The sequence below is a fragment of the Mobula birostris genome, chromosome 1 (genome assembly GCF_030028105.1).
Source record: "Mobula birostris isolate sMobBir1 chromosome 1, sMobBir1.hap1, whole genome shotgun sequence".
NCBI classification, from domain to species: domain Eukaryota; kingdom Metazoa; phylum Chordata; class Chondrichthyes; order Myliobatiformes; family Myliobatidae; genus Mobula; species Mobula birostris.
Window position 1 is genome coordinate 127,449,696 of NC_092370.1, and position 23,455 is coordinate 127,473,150.

Genomic DNA, 23,455 nt, shown 5'->3' on the forward strand with positions numbered 1-23,455 from the left:
CTACCCCTCTGTCCTGCATGCAGGTGACGCAGCCCGACCTGCATTGTCTGATTATATTGTCTGCATATTGTTATTTCTGAGAGTTTGCAAACACTGTGAACCCCAGCTGTAGGCTTGTGCGCAGATGCCATTCTACAATTCATGACTTTACAATCATGTTCTCAGTACTATTTTTACTTGCACAGTTCCTCTGTACATTGATGTTGGCCAGTTTTTGTCTGCTTATGTATAGCTTTTCATAAAAATACAACTGTATTTCTTTTTCCTGTAAATGCCTGCAAGAAAATTAATCTTGAGGTAACACGTAACTACTTTGATAATAAATTTAAGTATCAGAATAGGAATCATGTTTAATATCACTGGCATATGTTGCAAAATTTACTGTTTTGCAGCAGAAATAAACGGTAGTTACATATTATATGGTAGAACAAAAAACTATAAATTACAATAAGAAATATATATATATATATATATATTTAAATAAGTAGTGCAAAAAGAGAGCAAAAAATTTTAAAAACAGTGAGGACTACCATACATGGGTTCATTGTCCATCTAGAAATCTGGAAGCAGAGGAGAAGCTGTTTCTGAAATGTGGAGTCTGTGCCTTCAGGCTCCTGTATCTCCACCTTGATGGTAGCAATGAGAAGATAAGGGTCCTTAACGACGGATGGTGCCTTTCTGAGACCTCGCCTTTTGAAGATGTCTTCAGTGCTGTGGAGGCTATGATGGAGCTGGCTGAGTTTGCAACTTTCTGTAGCCCCTCCATACCAGATGATGGTGCAACCAATTAGAACGTGCTCCATGGTACATCTGTAGAAATTTGTGGGAGTCTTCAGTGATATACTAAGTCTCCTCAAACTACTGATGAAATATAGTCACTGTCTTGCTGCCTTTGTAATTGCATCAAATGTTGGGCCCAGGATAGATCTTCAGAAATGTTGACACCCAGGAACTGGAAACTGCTCACCCTTTCCACTTTTGATCCCTCGATGAGGACTGGTATGTGTTCCCTCGACTTCCCCTTCCTGAAGTCCACAATCAATCCTTTGGTCTTACCGACATTGGGTGCAAGGTTGCTGTTGCAACACCACTCAACCAGCTGATCTTTCTCAGTCCTGTACGCCTCCTCACCACCATCTGAAATCCTGCCAACAATGGTTGTGTCATCAGCAAATATATAGATGCCGTTTGAGTTGTGCCTAGACACATAGACGTGGGTGTAAACAGCGTAGAGTAGTGGGCTGAGCACACGTCCTTGAGGTACACAGAGTTAATTGTCAGCAAGGAGGAAATGTTATTTCTGATCCACACTGACTATTACCTCCTGGTGAGGAAGTCAAGGTTGCAGATACAGAGGCCCAGGTTTTGGAGTTTGTTGACTAGTACTGAGGGTGTGATGCTGTTGAACGCTGAGCTGTAATCAATAAACAGCAGCCTCTCATAGGTATTACTATTGTGCATGTGGTCCAAGGCTGAGCAGAGAGCCAGTGAGATTGCATCCACTGTATGATAGGCAAATTGCAGCGGGTGCGAGTCCTTGTTTAGGGAGGAGTTGATTCTACCCATGACCAACCTCTGAAAGCACTTCATCACGGTAGATGTGAGAGCCACAGGGTGATAGTCAATGAGGCAGCTCACCTTGCCCTTCATGGGCACTGGTACAATTGTCAGCCTTTTGAAGCGGGTGGGAACCTCTGACTGCAGCAGCGGGAGATTGAAAATGTCCTTGAACACTCCCACCAGTTGGTCGGCACAGGTTTTCAGTGCCCTACCAGGTACAGCATCAGGGCACGATGTCTTGTAAAGGTTCACTCTTGAAAGTTGTTCTGACGTTTGCCTCCAACACAGAGATCACAGGATGCGACAGGGATTCACACTGGTGTAGTTTATTCTCCCTTTCAAAGTGTGCATAAATGCTTTGAGCTCACCTGGGAGTGAAGTATCACAGCCGTTCATGATGTTAGTCAGAAGTAATGGCCTGGAACTCCTGCCAGAGCTAACGTGCACCGTATTCACACTCCAACTTCAGTTAGAATGAGTTTTCACTCTTAAAATAGCCTTCCATAGTTTGCATAGTTCTGGATCTCCAGTTCTGAATGCCACAGATCCAGCCCTCAGTAGACTGTGAATCTTCTGGTTCATCCACAGCTTTTGGTTTGGGTCTGTCTGGTATGTTCTCAGAGGCACACACTCATCCACACAGACCTTCATGAAGTCGATGTCCACTGTGGTGTATTCATTCAGATTCAAAGATGAATTATATTTAAAGATTAGCTTTATTTACCACCTTTACATTGAAACATCAAAACATACAATGAAATGCGTAGTTTGCATGAATGACCAACACAGTTCGAGGATGTCCTGGGGGCAGCCTGCAAGTGTCACTATACCTCTGGAGCAAACATGACTTGCCCACATCTTACTAATGCTGACCAGTACATCTTTGGAATACGGGAGGAAACTGGAGCAGGAAAGGAGAGGGACACAGTCATGGGAGAACAGACAAACTTCATACAGAGGGTGGGAGCAAATGAGTCCGGATTGCTGACACTGTAAAGCATTACGCTACCACAATTTACTTTGAGCTTCAACTTTTAAAAAAAACCGGAATGGCAGATGAGAGGGCATGTTTGGCAACTTATCGAAAAAAAAATCCACAAACTCTTCCCTGTGCTTTGAGCAAAGTAATTCAAAAGTTTTTCGACTCGGCTGTTTTCCCCCAGAGTCTGTATTTCCTTCCGGGACCTGGAGAGGGCACCACTGAGCGGACCCGTGAGCGTTGACGCCCGGCAGCTCCCCCTGCTGGCTGTCCACTGCCCAGCCTGCGAGATGCAGCGAATCACAGGGCGTTTTTCAGCAGTAGACATATTAAACCAATGGCTGAAGCCCTTCCATCGCCTCACTAATTGGTGCGGGAGAAACTATCGACCAGCCATGGAGGGAGATCATTGCATCGGATGAGGCGTCGTAAGGTGTTGGCTGGGCGAACCCATCAGGAAGCGCGCACCATGGAAGAAAGAATAAGTAGCTTTGGGGAAAGACCGGAGCTGAAGGAAGGGAGCGACTTACGTGACGGAACGGGGCCGCGGATCGCCCGGCCCCCACCCCGATTCTTCCGACCGGAGTGGCTCCAGCGGCAGATCAGCTGACGGGAAGAGCCCCGAGGATGGAGCGCGCGCGGAGAGGTCAGAGAGCGAGTGGGATGGGGATAGGGGGAGGGTCAAGGGTTAGGTTTAGGAGACGCTCGGGGTCAGGGGACAGTACTTACCGAGACAGGGGGCGATCCTGGGGCCAGAGGCTGTGGGATCTCCAGGGTTAAGAGGTTGTTTTCGGGGCCGGGGTAGATTCATGGGGGGGCGGGTGGATCAGAGGAAGTTCCTGAGGGCAGAAGCCAGGGGCGGGGGGCAGGAAGCAGATGACCCTGGGGTTGACCATGGATCCAGGCTTCCCCCTGGCCTGCGTTCAGAGTGACTTTATCGGAACTCTTCTTTGGTTTTTCAGACCTGAGTGAGGTTTACTCCAGACTGTTCGACCACAGACCCGTTGTCCAGGCTGAAATCCGATATTTTGTTAAGGAGTTTGAGGTCAGTATCTTCGGTGAACCCTGTGTGTTCCTCTCTTGCACTGGACTGGAATCTTTTGAAATTGGAATTGGTATTGTTATTGCCACATGTACCAAGATACTGTGAAGATCGTAGTCCAGACATCCCACCCTGCGAAAACTCATTTCAGGGAGGTAGCACAATCAATTTTGCGGGAGACTTCCGGGAGAGGTGGGATGTCTGCAATAGAGTAGCTCCTTAACAGCTAGCCAGCTAGTTTAAATAACGTTAGCTATGCTAATGAACGAATGACACCTGTTAAACTCACCTCAACATATCTTTTACAGTCTTAACCCACCATGGGCAATAGAAAAGTCACTGTTGCAAACAGTGCAGCGAGCAACACTGTCATTATTTTTGACCCCTATTAGGCATAAGGGTACACTTTAGTGTAGTCTGGGGTGACATACATTTTATATTTTCTTTTTTTGGAACACTCTGCCATGGCATTCTCTCTCTCTCTCCTCTCTCCTCTCTCCTCTCTCCTCTCTCCTCTCTCCTCTCTCCTCTCTCCTCTCTCCTCTCTCCTCTTTCTCTCCTCTCTCTCCTCTCTCTCCTCTCTCTCCTCTCTCTCCTCTCTCTCCTCTCTCTCCTCTCTCTCCTCTCTCTCCTCTCTCTCCTCTCTCTCCTCTCTCTCTCTCAAAAAAAAATCGATTTCCGGGATATTGTATATAATTTGCGAGCATCAGGGAGCCACTATCAATATTCAGGAGACTCCCGGAACTTCCGGGAGAGGTGGGATGTCTGGTAGTCTTGCACACCATCCAGGCACATCCTTTCAAAACATAAGCAGGTTGAGGTAGTGTAAGGGGAAAGTATTAAAGAAACATAGTGCATAAACACGAGAAAATCTGCAGATTCTGGAAATCCAGAGTAACACACGCACACACAATGCTGGAGGAATTCAGCAGGTCAGGCAGCTTCTATGGAGATGAATAACCAGTTGATGTTTTGGGCCGAGACCCTTCAGCAGGACTGTGCGGGGAAAGTTCAGTGCAGGCGGATGATATGGTGCAAGGCCATTGTGAGGTCAGGAGCAGGAGTGGCACGATAGCGTTGCAGCTGACGTAACGCTTTGCCGCGCCGGCTGCAAGATTGGTGTTCCATTCCCACTGCTGCCTGTAAGGAGTTTGTAGGATCTCCCTGTAACCACGTGGGTTTCTCCGGGTGCTCCGGTTTCCTCCCACATTCTAAACACGTACGGCCTGGTAAATTGTGGGCTTGTGATCTCGATGCTAGAAGTGTGCACCCAGCCCATCCTTGGACTGTGTTGCTTGTTTCGCATTTCACCCTATGTCACTGTGTACGTGGGACAAGTAAAGCTAACCTTTGTCTTTAATTTACAGGAGGTTGTTTTTTTTTTAACCACTTGCTGTCTTTGTCCCCAACCACAGACTGTGCAGCTTATGTTACTCTTAATTACAACACCAGCATGCACTCCCACCGTGTTGTCGACGCCCCTTTGCTGATCTTTGTGTCTGAGTCAGAACCCGGTACTCTCTGTGTTTGACTGGGCACATTGTGGAGTTCACTGCCTGATGTGTCTCTGCAGATTCAGTAGTCGCTTTCAAGAGGATTGTTGATGAGAACTGGAGAAGTAAAGGCTGTAGGGATCTGGGGGAAAGAGCAGAGGGATGGTAACTGATGGAGGAGGTTTGTAAAAGTTCGATGTCTCCTTCCTCGGACTGAACTTGATCCCTCTGAAGATGGGAGCGGCTTTCCTGTGTGTCGTTGGTCTTGTGTGTCTCAGTCAAATCTCTTCCTCATCTGCCTTTACTCCAGCTCTCCAGCATAATCCAATAGCCAAAGTCTCTCATCCCTTCTTCTAAGCCCTCACATATCCTTCCTAATTTAATTAGACGTGAAACTCTAGTTTTACCGACACCATTATTGTTTGCAATTTAATTTCCCTGCTTTTGTGTACAAGGTGCATTAGTCACTGCTACGGACAGCCAACAATGATTGAACTATTGGCTGGAGGAGTCTCAGCGGGTCGAGCGGTGGCACCTGTGGGAAAGGAGCTGTCAATGTTTTTAGACTCAGATTTCAGGATTAGCAGGCTCTTGTGTTGCCCTTATGGCAACTCACAGATTTCCCCTAAAGTCTGTCCCCTAAATCTGTGTCCTGTGCTGACTACTGTAAAATTTAGGCCACTTCACGAGGTATGGATAATAATTCTTTCTGCCTACAAATTAGTGACCCTGGTTCCTGTGACTCTGGGTTCCTCACACATCCATAGTTAGGTGAATGGTCACGGTTCTTTTATTGATTCACTTGTTCATTACGATACAACGCAGAATAGGCCCTTCGAACCGTGCCGCCCAACAGTCCCCCGATTTAATCCTAGCCTCATCACGGGACCGTTTGCGACGACCAATTAACCTACCTACCGGTATGCCCTTGGACTGTGGGAAGAAACCCGAGCACCCGGAGGAAACCCACACGGTCACAGGGAGCACGTACAATCTCCTTACAGGCACCAGAGGGAACTGAACCTGGGTCACTGGTACTGTAAAGCGTTGTGCTAACCACCACACTACCGTGCTGCTCTCGGAGGGGAGCCTTAAAACTAGAGAACGTGTTTTTAAGATGAAAAGAGGAAATATTTTAATGGAAACAGAGGAGCATGTTTTCCACACAGAGAATGATGGGTATCTGTGGCAAACTGCCAGAGGAAGTGGTGGGTATCGTCATAACAAATCAAAAGGCATTTGGACAGGTGTACGGATAGAGGAGATGTAGAAGGTTATGGACCAGGTGTACGCAAATGGGATTAGGTCAGGAAGGCATGCTGGTCAGTGTGGACAAGTTGGGCCAAAGGTGGTCTTTCTGTGCTGTGATTCTATCCCAGTGACGTGAGTTAGAATGTTAATTGGCGGCAGTGTATTGTCCCCAAGTGTAGACGGAGAGAACTAAGGTACACGTGGATAAGAATAGGTTACAAGCTGGGACTGACAGTGAAGATCAGAGTGAGCCTCCTGTGACACAAGGAAATAAAGCAAGAATTAATTTAATAACTTTTAAGTCCCATGGTTTTACTGAGTGATCTCTCTCAGTTTGCACAAGCCCTTTCTGCCCCGCTGAACTGATTGCAGAAATTACTTTTTCCAGGACTGATCATTCAACGTCAAGGTGTCTCGTGCAAGATGGCTAACTTTTGCAGAATTTTTTTATAGCTGTGGCCTTTCTCCCCCTGTCGCCAAAGGTGAAGCGTGGCTTCCGAGAGCAAAGAGGGCTCGAGAACGTGAGCAGGACGATAGAGGAGCTCGGCAGCAAGTCCATTCCCAACGCCTGTGAGGCTCTGCAGAGCAACATTCCCACTGTTCTTCACAGGCGTAAGTCCAAAGTTTTCTCTCTCTATGCCCTCCCACTTCCCCTACCCCCCTTCCACTATCCTTTCCTCCTCCCCATTTAACCCCTCATCCCTTCCCCAGTCACCATCTCACTCCCCCTCCTCGCCCCCCTCCATCATTCCATTGTCAGCTACTTGCATGCTGGCAGTCTGAAGCCGAGCATAAGTATATGACAGTACACAGCACGTCAGACAGCCTCTGCAAAGAGAGAAATGGCGATCATGATTCACATCGACCCAGATCAAATTCCGGTTCATCAGAACCAGAGAAAGTTGAAGGTAAAACTTGTAAGATGCAGAGGAAGGCAGAAACAAAGTAGGGAATAAAAGGATAGGTTTCGATACGAGGGAAGACGATAGATTGAACAATGAAAGGAGTGTGCTGACAGAGGCTGCAAAAGGAAATATGTTCTTTTCTAGTTTCTTCATGTCACTGGTGGATAATGTGACATGAAGAAACTAGAAAAGAACATAAAAATCAGACATATGTTTGAAATTACCAGAAGCAAACTAACTGCGAATGTAAGATATGTGAAAAGAAAAAGATTGCATAGCTAGTTATCTGAAATTGTTGTATCGGATCTAAATTGTCATATATCCCCGGGTGCAATAAAATTCCTTGCTTGCATGACGCTCACCAAGTGTACGGCATGTGGTGGTAGTAAATTTGACAGTAAATACAGTGAGCACAAAACAACAGATTGATTAACAATTGCGGTGCAGTCTGAGCACTGCAAACGTAAATGCTAAAGTAACAGTAAGAGAGATAGAATTAAGAGCCTAAGAACGTGGAAACACCACTGGGAAAGGGTCAAGAAAGAGATTATTAGCTCAGCAGTGAGGAGGAAGCAGCTGTTCCTAAGTTCACTCATCCAAGTTCCTTTATCTTCTCCCAGAAGGCAGAGAGAGAACAGTGCAGGACCAGGGTGGGAAGCTCCCTGACGATACCACCAGCTTGCTTTTTTTTTTTTTTTTTTGAAGCAAAACACCATGAAAGTGGACTGGATGGATAGAAGATACTGAGGCCCAGAGACTGTAATGGTCTCAGTTGTAATACAAGACTTTTTTATTATACCATTTGAATTCAGAAGCCCAGAAATAGGAAGATAATACAGTTTAGCACTTGGCTGAGGAGATGATGCATGCAGGAGAGCTTCAGATTTTTGGATCATTGGGCTATCTTCCAGAGAAAGTGAGGCTTGTGTAGATGGGATAGATTGCACCTGAACCTGAGGGGCTCACTGGGCACCTGTAGGAAGGTTTGCTTGTGCTAGAGTTGCAGGGTGGAAACCACAGTACCTGGGTGGATAGAGGAGTGTTTATGGGGAACGATGTTACAAAGACAGGAGTCAAAAGTTGAGCAAGATAGGAATAATGTTCTGAGCTGTGTCTATTTCAATGCCAAGAGTTCTGTAGGTAAGGCGGATGTGCTTAGAGCATGGCTCAGCACGTGGAATTATGACATTGTAGCCAATACTGAGACTTGGTTGTCGGAGGGGTAGGACCGGCAGCTCAGTGTTTTTGGGCTCCGTTGTTTTAGACATGTTAGCCTGAAGGAGTTGGGGGGGGGTGGGGGTGGGTGTAGCATTACTAGTCAAAGAAAATGTCACACAGCTCTTAGCCGGGACAGAATGGAGGTCCCAACTACAAAAAGTGTGATACTGGATCAATGTTAGGGAACAAGGCAGGACAAGTGACAGAAGACGCTTTGTAAGGAGATGCTTTGGGTCTAGTGATCATAATTCCATTAGTTTTAAGGTAATTAGGGAGGAGTGGTCTGGTCCTCAGGTTGAGATTCTAAGCTGGCGAAAGACCAAAGATTGGGACCGGTTGTTTTCTGGAAAAGGCATAATTGGTAAGTAGGATGCCTTCAAAAGTGAAATTTTGAGAGTACAGAGTTTGCATGTTCTTGTTAGAATAAAAGGCAAGCCAAACGGGTTTTGGAAACCTTGGTTTTCAAGAGATATTAAGGCCCTGGTTAAGGAAAAGAAGGAGGTGCATAGCGGGTATGAGCAGGCAGGAATAAATGAGGTACTTGAGTATAAGAAAAGCAAGAGAAGACTTAAGAGGGAAATCAGGAGGGATAAAAGAAGGTTTGAGGTTGCTCTGGCAGACAAGGTGGAGGAGAATCTAAGGGTTTCTAGAGATACTATAAGGAAAAGGATAGCAAGGGAAAAATTGGTGCTCATGAAGAAAAATGTGGTCATCTCTTCATAGAACCGAAACAGCTGGGGGAGGTCATAAATAGATTTGCGCATCTCTATTTGCCGGGGAGACAGACGCAGAGTCGATAGACTGAGGCAAAACAGCAGTGAGATCTTGGACCATATATGGATTACAGAGGAGGTGCTTGCTGTCTTGAAGCACGTTAGGGTGGATAAATCCCCAGAGCCTGACAAGGTCTCCCTTTTGCCATGTGGGACACTAATGCAGAAATTGCAAGAGCCCTAGCAGAGATAGTTCAAATATCCTTAGCCATGAGCGAAGTGCTGGAGAACTGGAGGATTGATAAACCTAAACAACAGGAATTCTGCAGATGCTGGAAATTCAAGCAGCACACATCAAAGTTGCTGGTGAACGCAGCAGGCCAAGCAGCATCTGTAGGAAGAGGTGCAGTCGACGTTTCAGGCGAGACCCTTCGTCAGGACTAACTGAAGGAAGAGTGAGTAAGGGATTTGAAAGTTGGAGGGGAAGGGGGAGATCCAAAATGATAGGAGAAGACAGGAGGGGGAGGGATAGAGCCAAGAGCTGGACAGGTGATAGGCAAAAGGGGATACGAGAGGATCATGGGACAGGAGGTCCGGGAAGAAAGACGGGGGGGGGGGGGGGGGGACCCAGAGGATGGGCAAGAGGTATATTCAGAGGGACAGAGGGAGAAAAAGGACAGTGAGAGAAAGAATGTGTGCATAAAAATAAGTAACAAATGGGGTACGAGGGAGAGGTGGGGCCTTAGCGGAAGTTAGAGAAGTCGATATTCATGCCATCAGGTTGGAGGCTACCCAGACGGAATATAAGGTATTGATAAACCTGTTCTGTTGATCAAGAGTGGCTCTTCGAATAAGCCAGCAAATTGTAGGATGCTGAGCCAAACATTTGTAATGGGTAAACTATTGGAAGGTATTCTAAAGAACCAGATTTATCAGCATTTAGATAGACAGGGCCTGATGAGGGGCAGTCAACATGTTGTGTCGAACCAATCTTACAGAGTCTTTTAAGGATATTACTGGGAAAGTTAATGAAGGAAAGGCATTGGATATTATCTACACAGACATTAGCAAGGCTTTGATGAGGTCCCAGGTGGGAGGCTGGTCAAGAAGGATCAGTTGCTTTGCATTCAGGATGAAGTAGTAAATAGTACTCGACATTGGCTTTGTGGGAGAAGTCAGAGAATGGTTGTAAATGGTTGCCTCTCAGACTGGAGGCCTGTGACTGGTGGTGTGCTGGGTCCACTGTTGTTTGTCATCTATATCAACGATCTAGATGATAATGTGGTTAACTGGATCAGCAAATTTGTGGATGACAACGAGGTTGGGGATATAATGGACAGTGAGGAAGGCTATCAAAGTTTGCAGCAGGATATGGACCAACTGGCAAAATGGGCTGAAAAATGGCAGGTGGAATTTAATGCAGACAATTATAAGGTGTTGCACTTTGGGAGGACAAACTAGGGTAGGTCTACAAGTGAACAGGGCACTGAGGAATGGGGTAGAAGAAAGGGATATGGGAATACAGGTTCATAATTGCTTTAACATGGTGTCTCAGGTAGATAATGTCGTAAAGAGAGGCTTTGGCACATCGGCCTTCATAAATCAAAGTACTGAGTTTAGAAGTTGGGATGTTATGTTGAAGTTGAATAAGATGTTGGTGAACCTTAATTTAGAGTATTATGTGCAGATCTGATCACCTACCTACAGGAAAGATCAATAAGATTGAAAGAGTGCTGAGAGAATTTGGGTGAGACTAGAATTAGTGGTCATAGGCTAAGGGTGAAAGGTGAAATATTCAAGGGGAACCCGAGGGAGAATTCTTCATTCACAGTGGTGAGAGTGTGAAAGAAGCTGTCAGTGGCAGTGGAGAATCTGGGTTGGGTTTCAATACTTAAGAGAAAGGTGGATGGGTGGGTTATGGAGGGCCACGATTAGGTGCAGGTTGATGGAACTAGGCAGTATAACAGTTCAGCACAGAGTCGACGGGTCAGTTTCTGTGCTATAGTGTTCTATGACTACAATTTGAGCTTTCTTGGAAGGCAATTGTTTGACCCAATGAACCATTAAGTGAATCAACTCTTGTCTTTTGTCCTTTGTGAAAGATATTTGATGAACTCTTTACAGTAAAACTTCTTTGGAACCACCTGAAAAACCATTGGACCAGTTCAGCAGTAATACTCAAACTGTTCCTTTGCTGTTCACTTTGTTCAAGCAGAATGCAGCAGAAAGTTCGAAAACAGAAGTTGCCCGACACTCTTGTGCACCCCTGAAGAGCTGGCTTTGTGAACATTCTGGTATCAAAATAGGTGGATCGAGTGTGTGCCACAAAATAGAACTTCCCATCCCACTCCACTTGTCCCCTTTCTCCCCCTCACCGCACCTCTTTGACAATGCACTGTGAATTCCAACAAACTCTTCTTTCCAAAAAGGGTTTTCTAAGCTCAGCCTACGGCCTATAGCCAAAACTACTGTACTTCCGACCTTTAGGTAGCAACCTCTGTTCTAACTATCACTATCACTGAGCAAACTTGTGGGCCTAAAGATAGATAGACGGGTCCCCTGGTCTTGTTTTAATGCATAACAGGGTACTGAAAGAAATGGCAGAGGATCTAGTTGAGGCTTTGGTGATCATTTACCAAAATCCTCTGGATTCTGGGCAGGCCCTGAGAGATTGGAAGAAGGTGAATGTCACGCCACGGTTCAAAAAAATGTAGGCAAAAGGCAAGTAGCTATCGACCAGTTAGTTTAACATCTGTAGTTGGGAAAATGCTTGAAGCTATCATTAAAGAAGCAATAGCAAGGCATCTGGGAAAGAAATGGACCCATCAGGCGGACGCAGCGTGGATTCAGCAAAGCTGGGTCCTGTTATGGGGAAAAGGCAGGTAGGTGGAGATGAGTCCATGGCCAGATCAGCCATAATTTTATTGATGGCGGAGCAGGCTCAATGGACCAGGTGGCCAACTCCTGCTCCTGTTTCTCATGTTCTATCAAGGCAAATGGTGGAAAGTTGGCCTTTGTTGCTAGAGGGATTGAATTTAAGAACAGGGAGGTTATGCTGCAACTGTGCAGAGTACTGGTGAGGCCACATCTGGAGTACTGCATGCAGTTCTGGTCTCCTTACTTGAAGTATATACTGGCTTTGGAGACAGTGTAGAGGAGGTTCACCAGGTTCATTCCGGAGATGAGGGGGTTATACTATGGGGAGGGTTTGAGTAGCCTGAACTATACTCACTAGAATTCAAAAGGATGAGAGAAGATCTTGTAGAAACATATAAAATTGCCCAATGAAGTAGTGGAGGCTACAGGTCTCGGCCTGAAACGTCGACTGCACCTCTTCCTACAGATGCTGCCTGGCCTGCTGCGTTCACCAGCAACTTTGATGTGTGTTGCAAGTATATTTAAGACAAGGTTGGATAGATTTTTGCATAGTAGGGAAATTAAGGGTTATGGAGAAAAGGCAGGTGGGTGGAGATGTGTCCATGGTCAGATCAGTCATGATCTTATTGAAAGGCAGTGCAGGCTAGATGGGCCAGCTGGCCTACTCCTGCTCCTATTTCTTATGTTCTAGTGATGAGGCCTTTTTTTGCCCAACTTCACAAATGTAATGTGGAAGCAGGTTTGCGGGTTTGGTCGGTGAGGCAGAAGACATTAATTATGAATAAGCATATTAATCATTTATTTACAAACTGTGAAAAATTCGACCAAACACTTGTTCCAAGTTACACAAACGACAAAGCTAAATATTCAGCAAACAGATACTCAGCTAAGAGTGCACCCGCCTTTTAAGTCTGGAGCATACTTTCCCAATGCATGTGTGGTGCATACCCTGGGGACAGAGGAAAAAGGAGCAAGCATCTCACATATGCTAATTTTATACCCCTGAGGTACTTGGAACCAGACACTAGGTGCTGCAGCGTGCAAGCCAACGAACTAGTGGAAAAGAGCGGCTGCAACTTTCAGGTGGGAAGTGGCTTTCGACTGGCAAACAAGCCACATCTCCACGTGACAAAGGATACATACTGTCCTAAATGCAGCAAATCACTGGCAGCTTGTCAGTTCTGTAATGTGCGAGGAAAGTTAGTTCAAATGGGGAACTCCCAAGTGACTAAGTTGTGTCTGGTTGCAGTCCTTGTACCTGTACTGTTTTGGTTCATGTTCTGGTCACAGCCCTTTTCAGCAGTCCCATCACTCAGTGAGAATTTCTCACTTCAGTGGCGTCCTGCCAAACAGAAATCTCACTCCTAGTGCTTCTCCCTAATCAAAGTAGATTTTATTGTCATGTGCGCAAGTACATGTATGTCCTGGCGCGATGGAAAAACTTGCTTGCAGTAGCATAACAGATACATGGCATCAGAAACACAAGTTAAGCATAAGTTATACAAGAAATAAAAACAAAATCCATTGTAGTGCAAAGTGCATGGTGTTGCTCTAGATGGTGATGAGGGTTGTGCGAGTTGGTCGGAGAAGCAAGCGTTTGAAGAGAAATGGCTGTTTTTGAACCTGGTGGTGTGGAACTTCAGATTTCTGTACCCCCTGTCTGATGATAACTGCAAGGTGATGGTGCAGCCCAGATGGTGGGGATCTTTGGTGATGGATGTTGCTATCCTGAGCAGCTCTTTCTGTAGGTACTTGGGAAAGCTCACAAGGTTTTCGCTCTTTGTTTTTCAGTGGAAACTGCAAACCAGATTGCAAACAGGATCCAGCAGAAAGAACAGGAGACAGACCAGGTCGGTACCATAGAACTAAGCAATCTCACTCCAAGTTTAAGCACAAGAACACAGTAAAATGGGAGTAGGAACAGGCCTGTTGGCTCCTCAAGTTTACCTCACCATTGAATATGATCATGACTGATCTCAATCCCTCTTCTGCGCCAGTTTCCATAAACCCTCAGTTCCTCTATCTTTCAAATATTTATCCGTTTAAATATATCAAATGATCCGAGTTCAATCACCCTTGGAGCAGAGATTTCCAGAGAGTTTGAGAGAGAAAATCTCCATGCACCTCAGTTTTAAATGACTGACTCATTCACCATTCAATAAGATCATGGCTGATCTGGCTGTGGAGCCAGCTCCACTTACCTGCCTTTTCCCCATAGCCCTTAATCACCTACAGTGCAAAAATCTATCTAACTGTGTTTTAAGTATATTTAATAAGGCAGTATCTGCTGCTTCCCTGGGCAAAGCATTCCACATATTCACTACTCTCTAAATCCACTCCCCTGAATCTTGAGACTATGCCCTCGAACCCTGGTCTCACCTACCATTGGAAACAACTTTCCCGCCTTTATCTTATTTATTCCTTTCATAATTTTTATATGTTGCTGTAGGATCCCTTCATTCTTCTGAATTCCAGTGAGCATAGTCCCAGGTGAATCAATCTCCAATCATGTGCTAACCTCATCTCTGGAATCACCATGGTGAGCATCCTCTGCACTGGCAACAAAGCCAGTGAATTTTTCCTCAAGTAAGGAGACCAGGACCGCACACAGTTCTCCAGGTGTGTCGTCACCAGTTTTTACAGTTGCAGCAAAACTTCAGTCTTTAGCAATGACCAATATTCAATTTATCTTTTTTTGATAAGGTGTTGCACCCACAAACTAACCTTTTGAAATTCATGTCCAAGCATTCACAAGTCCCTTTGCACAACAGCATTCTGTGAGCTTTCAATAATCTGATCTTCTATTTCTCCTTCCAACGTGGATGACCTCGCATTTACCAACATTTTACTCCATCTGGCGCACCCTCGCCCACTCACTTAACCGATCTATATCTCTCTGCATCCTCTGCACTGTTTGCTTTTCCACTCAATTTAGTGTCATCAGAAAACTTAGATCACTACACTCAGTCCCCTCTTCCAAATGGTTAACATGCACAGTTGAAAGAAAGTTTGTGAACCCTTTGCAATTACTGGTTTTCTGCGTTAATTGCTCATAAAATGTGATCTGATCTTCATTTAAGTTACAATAATAGACAAACACAATCTCCCTAAACTGAAAGTTGCACACAAACATTTGTACTACTTTCTGTCAATACTGAGTACACCATTTAAACAATCACAGTCTAGGTTCAAAATAGAGTGTGAACCTCTGGGGTAATGCCTTCTACAAAAGCCATTTGGAGTCAGTTGTTCCACGCAATTAGATGAGCTAGAAGGTGTGCATTGTAGAGGTTCCCTGCCCTATAAAAAAAGGCACACAAAGTCTGGTTACTGACAGAGCCTGCTCTCCTCAAGAAAGATCTGTCTGTGTGCACCATGCCTCGATCAAAACAACATTCAGATACCTTAGAAGAAGAATTGTAAAGATGCATGAAGCTGGAAAATGCTACAAAAGCATTTCTAAAGACTTGAGTCCACAGTAAGAGAAATTGTCTACAAATGGAGGAAATTTAGTGCTGTTGCTACTCTCCCTAAGAGTGGGTATCCTGTAAAGATCACACCAAAGATACAACGGCAGTGCTGAAGGAAGTGAAAAAAAACCCAAGGGTAACAGCAAAAGACCTGCAGAAATCTCTAGAACTTTTTAAAGTTTCTGTTCATGTGTCCACTATAAGAAAAAACCTGCACAAGAATAGTGTTCATGAAAGGACTCTAAGGAGAAAACCACGGCTCTCCAAAAAAAAAATTGCTGCAATCTCAGGTTTACAGAAGACCACTTAGATGTTTCACAATGCTTATAAGACAATGTTCTGTGGACAGATGAGACAAAACATTTTGGCAGAAGTGCACACCACTATGTTTGGAGGAAAAAGGGCAGCGCACACCAACGCCAAAACCTCATCCCAGCTGTGAAGCATGGTGGAAGGAGCACCATGATTTGGGGCTGCTTTGCTGCCTCAGGGCCTGGACAGCTTGCAGTTGTTGAGGGAGCAATGAATTCAAATTTGTATCAAGACATTTTACAGGAGAATGTCAGGCTAGTGGTCCATCACCTGAAGCTTAATAGAAGTTGGATGATGCAACAAGACAATGATCCAAAACACAAGAGTAAATCAACAACAGAATGATTTTAAAAGAAAGAAAATTTGTGTTTTGGCATGGCCAACTCAGAGTCCGGACCTTAACCCAATTGTGATGCTATGGCATGACCTGAAGAGGGCTGTTCATGCAAGGTATTCCAGAAATATTGATGAACTGAAAGAGTTTTGTATGGAGGAATGATCTAAAACTTCTCCTCTGGGTTGTGCAATTCTGATCAGCGGCTACAGGAAATATGTGATGGAGGTTATTGCTGCTAAAGGAGGTTCTACCAATTATTAAATACAAGGGTTCATGTACTTTTTCTTCCCTGGACTGTGAGCAATTAGACAATGTGTTCAATAAAGACATGAAAAAAAATATTTTTTGTGTGTTATTAGTTTAGGCAGATTGTGCTTGTCTATTATTGTGACTTAGATCAGACCACATTTTATGAGTAATTAATTCAGAAAACCAGGTAGTTGCTAAAGATTTATAAACCTTTTCTTGCAGCTGTATATGGTGAACAGCTGTGAACCCAGCACCAACCCTATGTCACTGAGCACTGACTGCCAACCAGAGAAAACTTTTTTACCCCAACTTTGCTTCTGTTGGTTACTCAGTCTTCTATCCATGCTTAATATGTTACCCAGCTCCATCCATCCTTATGAGAAAATTGTTTCATGCAGCACCTTATCAAATGCCTTCTAGAAATCCAAGGATACAGCATCCATCTGCTTCCCTCTATCCACTCTGTTCATTACCTCCAATTCCAGTCATTTTGTCAAACAGGACCTGCCCTTCCTGAATCCACGCTGTGTCTGCCTGATGGAATAATTACTATCTAGATGTCTCACTACTTCTTCCTTAATGATAGCTTCAAGCATTTTCCCAACTGCAGGTGTTAAGCTGACTTGCCTATAGTTTGTACTTTTTCCCTACATCCTCCTTTTTAAAAACAATGGTGTGACATTTGTTGTCGTCCAATCTGTTGGGACCTGCCCAGAGCAAATGATGGCAAATGCCTCTAGTATAATTTCTGTCATTTCTTTCACTACATTGAGATGCATTCCATTGGGGGCAGGGGACTTGTCTACCTTCAAACCTGCTAGTTTGCTCAGCACTACCTCTTTAGTGACAGATTTGCATCAAGGTCCTCCCCTCCCAGCAGGTCCATAACATCTTCCTTTGGTATGTTAGATGTGTCCTCCACCGTGAAGACCAACACAGCCATTTCCGCCTTACCCAATTTTAATTCCACTTTCTCAATTTCCAAAGGATCTACGTTCACTTCAGCTATCCTTTTCCACTTTGTGAAAGCTTAACCCGATGAATTCTTCCAGCATTGTTTTGTTGGGTAAAATGTGTGTGGGATGAGCTGCCAGAAGAAGTGGTTGAGGCCTGTACTGTAACAACACGGATAGGAAAGGGTTAGCGGGATATGGGGCAAATGGGGCTAGCTTAGATAAATGGTTGGCGTGGACTATTTATGCTAAAGAGGATTTTTCTTCATGCTGTATGTCTACAACAGCAATGCAGGGCATGGTTAACCGTGCTTGAGTGCAACTTAACATTAACGTCTCTCGATTCTAAGTTGCATTGGTTTCAGCCTTTGATACAATGTAGGCCTTAGTAATCGTGAGTCCAAAGTGACAAGAAAAATAGAAGGGGGAGAAAAGCTTGCAGATAGATTACACTATTCACATCATATGGGTCTCCCAAACTGATTTATTTTGATGTTTAATAACTTATCAAAAGTGACATGCTTTCTAATTTTAAAAAAATGTATAAACTGGTGAGGACATGCAGTGTTTATATGGAGTTTTACTGCCCTGGTTCCATCTTTAAAGATTTACTCCAAAGTAAGATTGGAGTAGAGAGAATATAGAAGTCTCAATAAATTCTGATGTTTTGTCTGTAGATTCTGTATTATTTGTCAGTATATCTCTGGGCTACTGATTAGAAAACCTGCCCCACATGTCGCAAGTTTAGCTGACTTATCTCCATTTTAATTAAACAAAGCACAACTTGGTGACCAAGAAAGTAATCTTGTGTTTCTATCAAACCAGCCAACCACACAGATTAATCCGTCATACAAACAAAGCACCCCTTCTGTTTACACTTGCCACTGTCTGAGGAAAGCTGCCAACATAATCAGAAACTCCTCACACCCCGGTTTTTCTTTCTTTCTTCCTCTCCCATTAGGCAGAAAGTACAAAAGTTTGAGAGCACAAACCACCAGTCTCAAGGAGATCTTCTGTCCCAATGTTCAGGCTCTTGAATGAACCTTTCAAGAAGATGAACTCTTCATCTTCCAGGCTTCCTTATTGTGACCCTTGAACTTTATTTGTGTACCTGCACTGCACTTGCTCTGCAATTAGAATATTGGATTCTGCATTCTGTTTTCTTTTCAGTACCTCGATGTAATTTTGTATTGCATCATCTATCCGTATGGCACACAAAACAAAAGCTATTCACTGCACCTCGTTACATCTGACGATAGTGAACCAATAATACAGAGCCCTTCAGTGGTAGATTGCTGTTCCTTCAACTCACAGTTACAGCAGGGTCAGTAAGATGCAGTAGATTCCAGTTAATTAGACTATCGGTTAATCTGGACAACTCTTAAAGAACAAAAATTAATTGGGAACATTGCCAGGATTCCCTCTGTTTACTTGGGGTGCTGTGCTGCTTAATTGGGGCAGGAGACTGAATAGGTTCCAACTAGCATCAATCACTTGTGTGGCTGCTAGATGCTACATGGTGCTTAGAACGAACAGTTTTTAAGTAGCGTCAGTTGTCTGTACTTGTGTTCAAAAAGCAGTGATTTTTGTCACTGATAGTTAGCGAGAAATAACCAATAAGATAATTCTGAACTGTTTTGCTTACTGCATTTTCAATGGCCAAGAGTGAAAATGAAATGATTTCACCACTTTGACAAGTTAGGAACTATGAAGAATTTTTAAGGTATCAACAATCATCTTTAGTGTTACAATGAAAATGAAGATTTGGGAGATGCAGTCATTGAAAGCATTGCATGAGGCCAGTCCATTATTTGCTCTAGGTTTCTACACTGATCTTGTTCATTGCGGACTCTTGATGAATTCCTCTTTAGTACCATTGATAATGTGCTAATTTATTCTGTATTTCATTTAAGTACATAGTTAGGTCAGCTGGTGGTGCAGTGAGATCAGTGCCGGGCTCGAGAACGGAGGTTCCCGAGTTCGATCCAGTGACAGACTGCCCCCGTGTGCGCTCTCCATCCGCGCCGGGTTGATGTCGAGCTCGCAACTCGGCCTCGTAAAATAATACTGCGAAATGTCTGTGCGAGGAGTGGCGCCCCACACAGCCTTTCAAACTGCGCCTTGTAATGCATGAAAATGCCAGATGCTGGCCCGGCCTCTCAGGTCTGAGTTGACATCATTATCATCATCATCATCATCACATAATTTGTTTCTCAGTTTGTCTTTTTTATACCTTTCAAACTATTTCCATGAAGCTAATTGGGGTAGCCGCTTAATTGGGCCAAAATATACCTGTCCCAATGTGCCCCAATTAACCAGAATCAATTATACTTGCATTAATTTCAAAGGTATACTTTTTTTAAAAAAGTATCACAAGCAATGCATACCCACTTTGCATACATTGTACCATTGGTAGGCCCTTTACTGATTAGGGACAATAACAGATGTTGTGTCCTAGCTGTCTACATGAGTCAGGGCAGTACGATATGGAGAGCAGGCTTTTGCTCATGCAGCAGGTTTTCCCTTTCCGCACAGCTGATGAATCCAAAGGAACGGCAGAGACTGATACAGTTTGGCACCACTGGCATCACAGGAGTTCTCAGCTAGCATTGAAGTCAACATAGGACTGTCTTAGGGACTCCAGCTCCAGATTTTTCCTCAGGGTTTACTCCTCAAGCCTTCCCAATAAGTGTGATGAGTGGGTATGCCCACAAAGCAGTGGAGGTATGAAATCAGAATTTTTCTTCAGCTGCCAACCATAGCTGACAAGCCTCATTTGCTCAAAGCAACTGGTTTTAAGGCACCTTTAACCCACCTTTTACCCACCTTTGCTCAGCTTCAACATCTGTAGAAATGGTTCTGCCGAGCTTAGTAGCTAAGCTATGCTTGAATGCCAGACTTCAGTCTTTTCGCACAGAAACTCTGCAACGGCTGCACTGATTAGGTACATCTCTCAGCACATAGTCTCACACCCTGGCAGGGCTGGTGAACGCAGTTGACTATACAGCAGATAAATCACAAATTGTTCCTTAAGCACCGTTGGTAAAAGGAATCATGAACTGTCGGGACACTCTGTAACATTGGGACCTGTTGGCATCTGCTTAATTGCATGTTTTCCTTTGTGTTGCCTTCAGACTGACCGGCTGCAAGCCAGTAGAGAGAGGCGCAAGGCTGAATGGGAGGACTTTGTGAAAGAGCAGCACCACAAAGCTGCCGAGGTGGAGGTGGAGCATACAAAAGCAGCTGATTGGCTGACACAGCAGTACGCGGCAATGGAAAAGGACTTGGCAAAGTTCAAGACGTTCTGAGTGGTCCTCAAACTCAGACTCACCTTTTGGATGTGAGATTGGTGCTCGATGCTAAAACTGAAAACGGCAAGAGAGGAAAGTGAAGTGAAGTTATTCCATTCTCGAATTACTTTAAGAATGGGTGCAGTACTGACTTCTGTCGTGTTTATGGTGGCTGAAGGAAATTATACGGCAAGTTCTCCAACACGCTGCAGCAGCAGACTTGTATACAATTACAGACCATCTATGCAAGCCCTATGTGACATTATTTCTATAAAGACCTACAACCACCAACTGCAGTGCTTTGTCATTAATTGCACATATTCACTATGGATACATGGGTATTGAAAAATGATACTTAAAAGTTGGACTGGAGCAAGAAATAAAATGCTGGAGGGAACAGCGTTCCACCTTGCACTTAGATAAAGATAGACATGGAACTCCTATGCTCTCATGCAAATACTGTTTTCATCAATAATGGTAAAGTTACTGAATGGACAGGATTTATTTGCATTTGTAATGGCAAGGACTGATTACAGATAATGAACACAGCTTTATTTGTGAGAGATAATGTCCACAAATGTGACTGAATGTTTCAAGAGGATGGATGAGGTCAGGACAGTGGAACAAAAAACAATGCTGGAGGAAATCGGTGGGTCAAGCTGCATCTGGAGAGAAATGAACAGTCGATGTTTTAGACACTTCATCTGGACTGAAAGGTAGTGAGGGAGATGGCCAGGCTAAAGAGGTGGCAAGCATTGTGTGGATCCAGGTGAGGAGGGAAGAGTGGAAATAGTGACAGAGGCTGTGAGGTGGGAGGTGGAGACAGCAAAGGGCTGAGGTGATGGAATGTGATTGGAAAGAAAGGTGGAGCATGGAGCCAAATAAATGAGGTGGGGAGGGCAGGAGGGGGCCCAATAGGAGGCATTTTGTTAAAAAAATTTTAGCAATTTTACGTGCTTCTTCCGATCTGCACATTAAAGTGTCCTGTTAACTTCATGGAATTCTCATCCCCACAATAGAGAAGGGGGAAAAGCCTAAAGTTGAGTGCCTGTCCCTATGTAGGGGTTATTGTGGAGTTCCATTCTTGTCAGCATGTTGAAGTGTTGGAGCAGATGAAATAAATATTTCAGATCAGTTTTGATACCATTGAAGCAGAGTCATAGTTTTCATCCAACATCAATCACTCAGTGGCATCCAAAGTGTATGCACCCCAAGCAGAGAGCCTGCTGTAGTGTAACCTGAGTTTAAAGCAAAAACTTTGGTGTTGTTTTAATTTATTGGCAGGGTGGAGTTGGATAGGGTCTTTGTTCTCTAGATCAGTTCATAGAGCTTTTCAAACTACCATTAATATTTGGACTAATTTCCCTGCCATTACACAGAAGTAATTGAGCCATTATTTCATTTCAAGGGAAAAGTTTGATCAGAGTAAGCTTACTGAAGTCCTCACACTAGCAAGGTGATAGTTCTGTCAGTCACTCTTCAATCTGCTATGTTATTCCAGAATTTCATTCCCAATATCTGGTGACAGTGTTTAAATACATAGTCATAGTTTCAGCTCAAGGGTTTTTGATCCAAAATGGTAACTTATTCCTCCTTCCACAAGTGCTGTCTGTGTGTTTCCTGTATTTTCATTTTGATACAAAGGATGCAGACAGAATTTTAATACAATCAGATCGGTACAGCTAATCTCAGTAGAGATTTGACTGTATCCAAATTACGTTTAAATGCAGTCCAATTGCAACAGGATCTCTGATCCAACTCATCCATGCTGACCAAGATGCCATCTAATCTAGTCCCACTTTTCCTGTGTTTGGCTCGTAACCCTCTATCCAAGTACCTGTCAAAGTATCATTTAAATCTCGCTACTGTACCTGCCTCATCCATTTATGCACCTTAACCTGTGGGGGAAAAATAACTCCTCACTTTAAACCTGCACCCCCGCATCTGTTTTTGAAATGATTTCCTTATGATTGGATGTAAAATGGCAGATTTTCACTCAGTTCTGCTACTGTATGTGATAGAAACTATTAATCTTTTATGTGATTGGTTAGTTTAGCAGCCTGAATATCAACTGTTGGATTAACATGAAAATAGAATCTCCTTTGTCCAGTGCCCTCCAAGAGGACCACAACCTTGACATAGTGTTTGGAAGCTTGTGTGCTTCAGTGACCCAGAGAGCTGGAGCTGGCTGGAGTCAGGGTCTTGTGCTTCGGCTCTTGGTAGGGTCACCCATGCCAAACAGGTCAAAGGGTAGAGTGGTCCAGGTTTGGGGGTTCATCTCAGGGCTAACAATCCTGACTAGGCAAAAACAATTGTTACAGAAACAGCAATAAAGAATCCTTCTATACAGACAGAGATGGAAGACATTCATTGCTGCCTTTAACACCAGTTGCATAATGGTCAGTAGGTAAGTTTGTCCAGTGCAGATCACATTTCTCAATTGAAAACAAACTCTGGTTTTGAAGAATCTTTGTTTTGAGAATAGCTAATAATTTGTTATAAATAGTGTATCTCAATTGTCACAGGCCATTCTAGACATTCTCTGTCATTCTGGCTTGTGGTTGGCTGTGAGATATGGCCCTTAGTATCTTTAAAATGCCAGTGAATGGGATTTGCTTGAAACCCAATGCAAGCAGAACAGGTCATTTATATATAATTGAAATGTGTTTCTGATTACTATCTGAGGTGATACAGAAGGCTCCTTTAACTGTGATATAGCCCATTGGAATGTCATTTAATTTTTATTTGACGTGCTTATAAATAAGTATGGTGAAAGTTTATATGGACAGAATCTTAAACAGCACTA

The 23,455-nt window shown here is 44.0% G+C and overlaps 1 protein-coding gene across 1 annotated transcript; it reads left to right on the plus strand.

Moving 5' to 3' along the window:
* Window positions 1-2,947: 2,947 nt before the first annotated feature.
* bloc1s5 (biogenesis of lysosomal organelles complex-1, subunit 5, muted) lies at window positions 2,948-23,118 on the plus strand. The gene is made up of 5 exons (XM_072261808.1): window positions 2,948-3,185; window positions 3,502-3,584; window positions 6,808-6,937; window positions 13,830-13,888; window positions 20,494-23,118. Exons 1-5 carry the CDS (start codon window positions 3,167-3,169, stop codon window positions 20,665-20,667), a joined length of 465 nt encoding a protein of 154 aa, XP_072117909.1. The 5' UTR covers window positions 2,948-3,166; the 3' UTR covers window positions 20,668-23,118.
* The last annotated feature ends 337 nt before the right edge of the window (window positions 23,119-23,455 follow it).

Coding starts and splice junctions, on each gene's coding strand:
- bloc1s5 (XM_072261808.1), top strand. Junction 6,938..13,829: donor TCCCACTGTTCTTCACAGGC/GTAAGTCCAAAG, acceptor TTTGTTTTTCAG/TGGAAACTGCAAACCAGATT. Junction 13,889..20,493: donor AAGAACAGGAGACAGACCAG/GTCGGTACCATA, acceptor TGTTGCCTTCAG/ACTGACCGGCTGCAAGCCAG.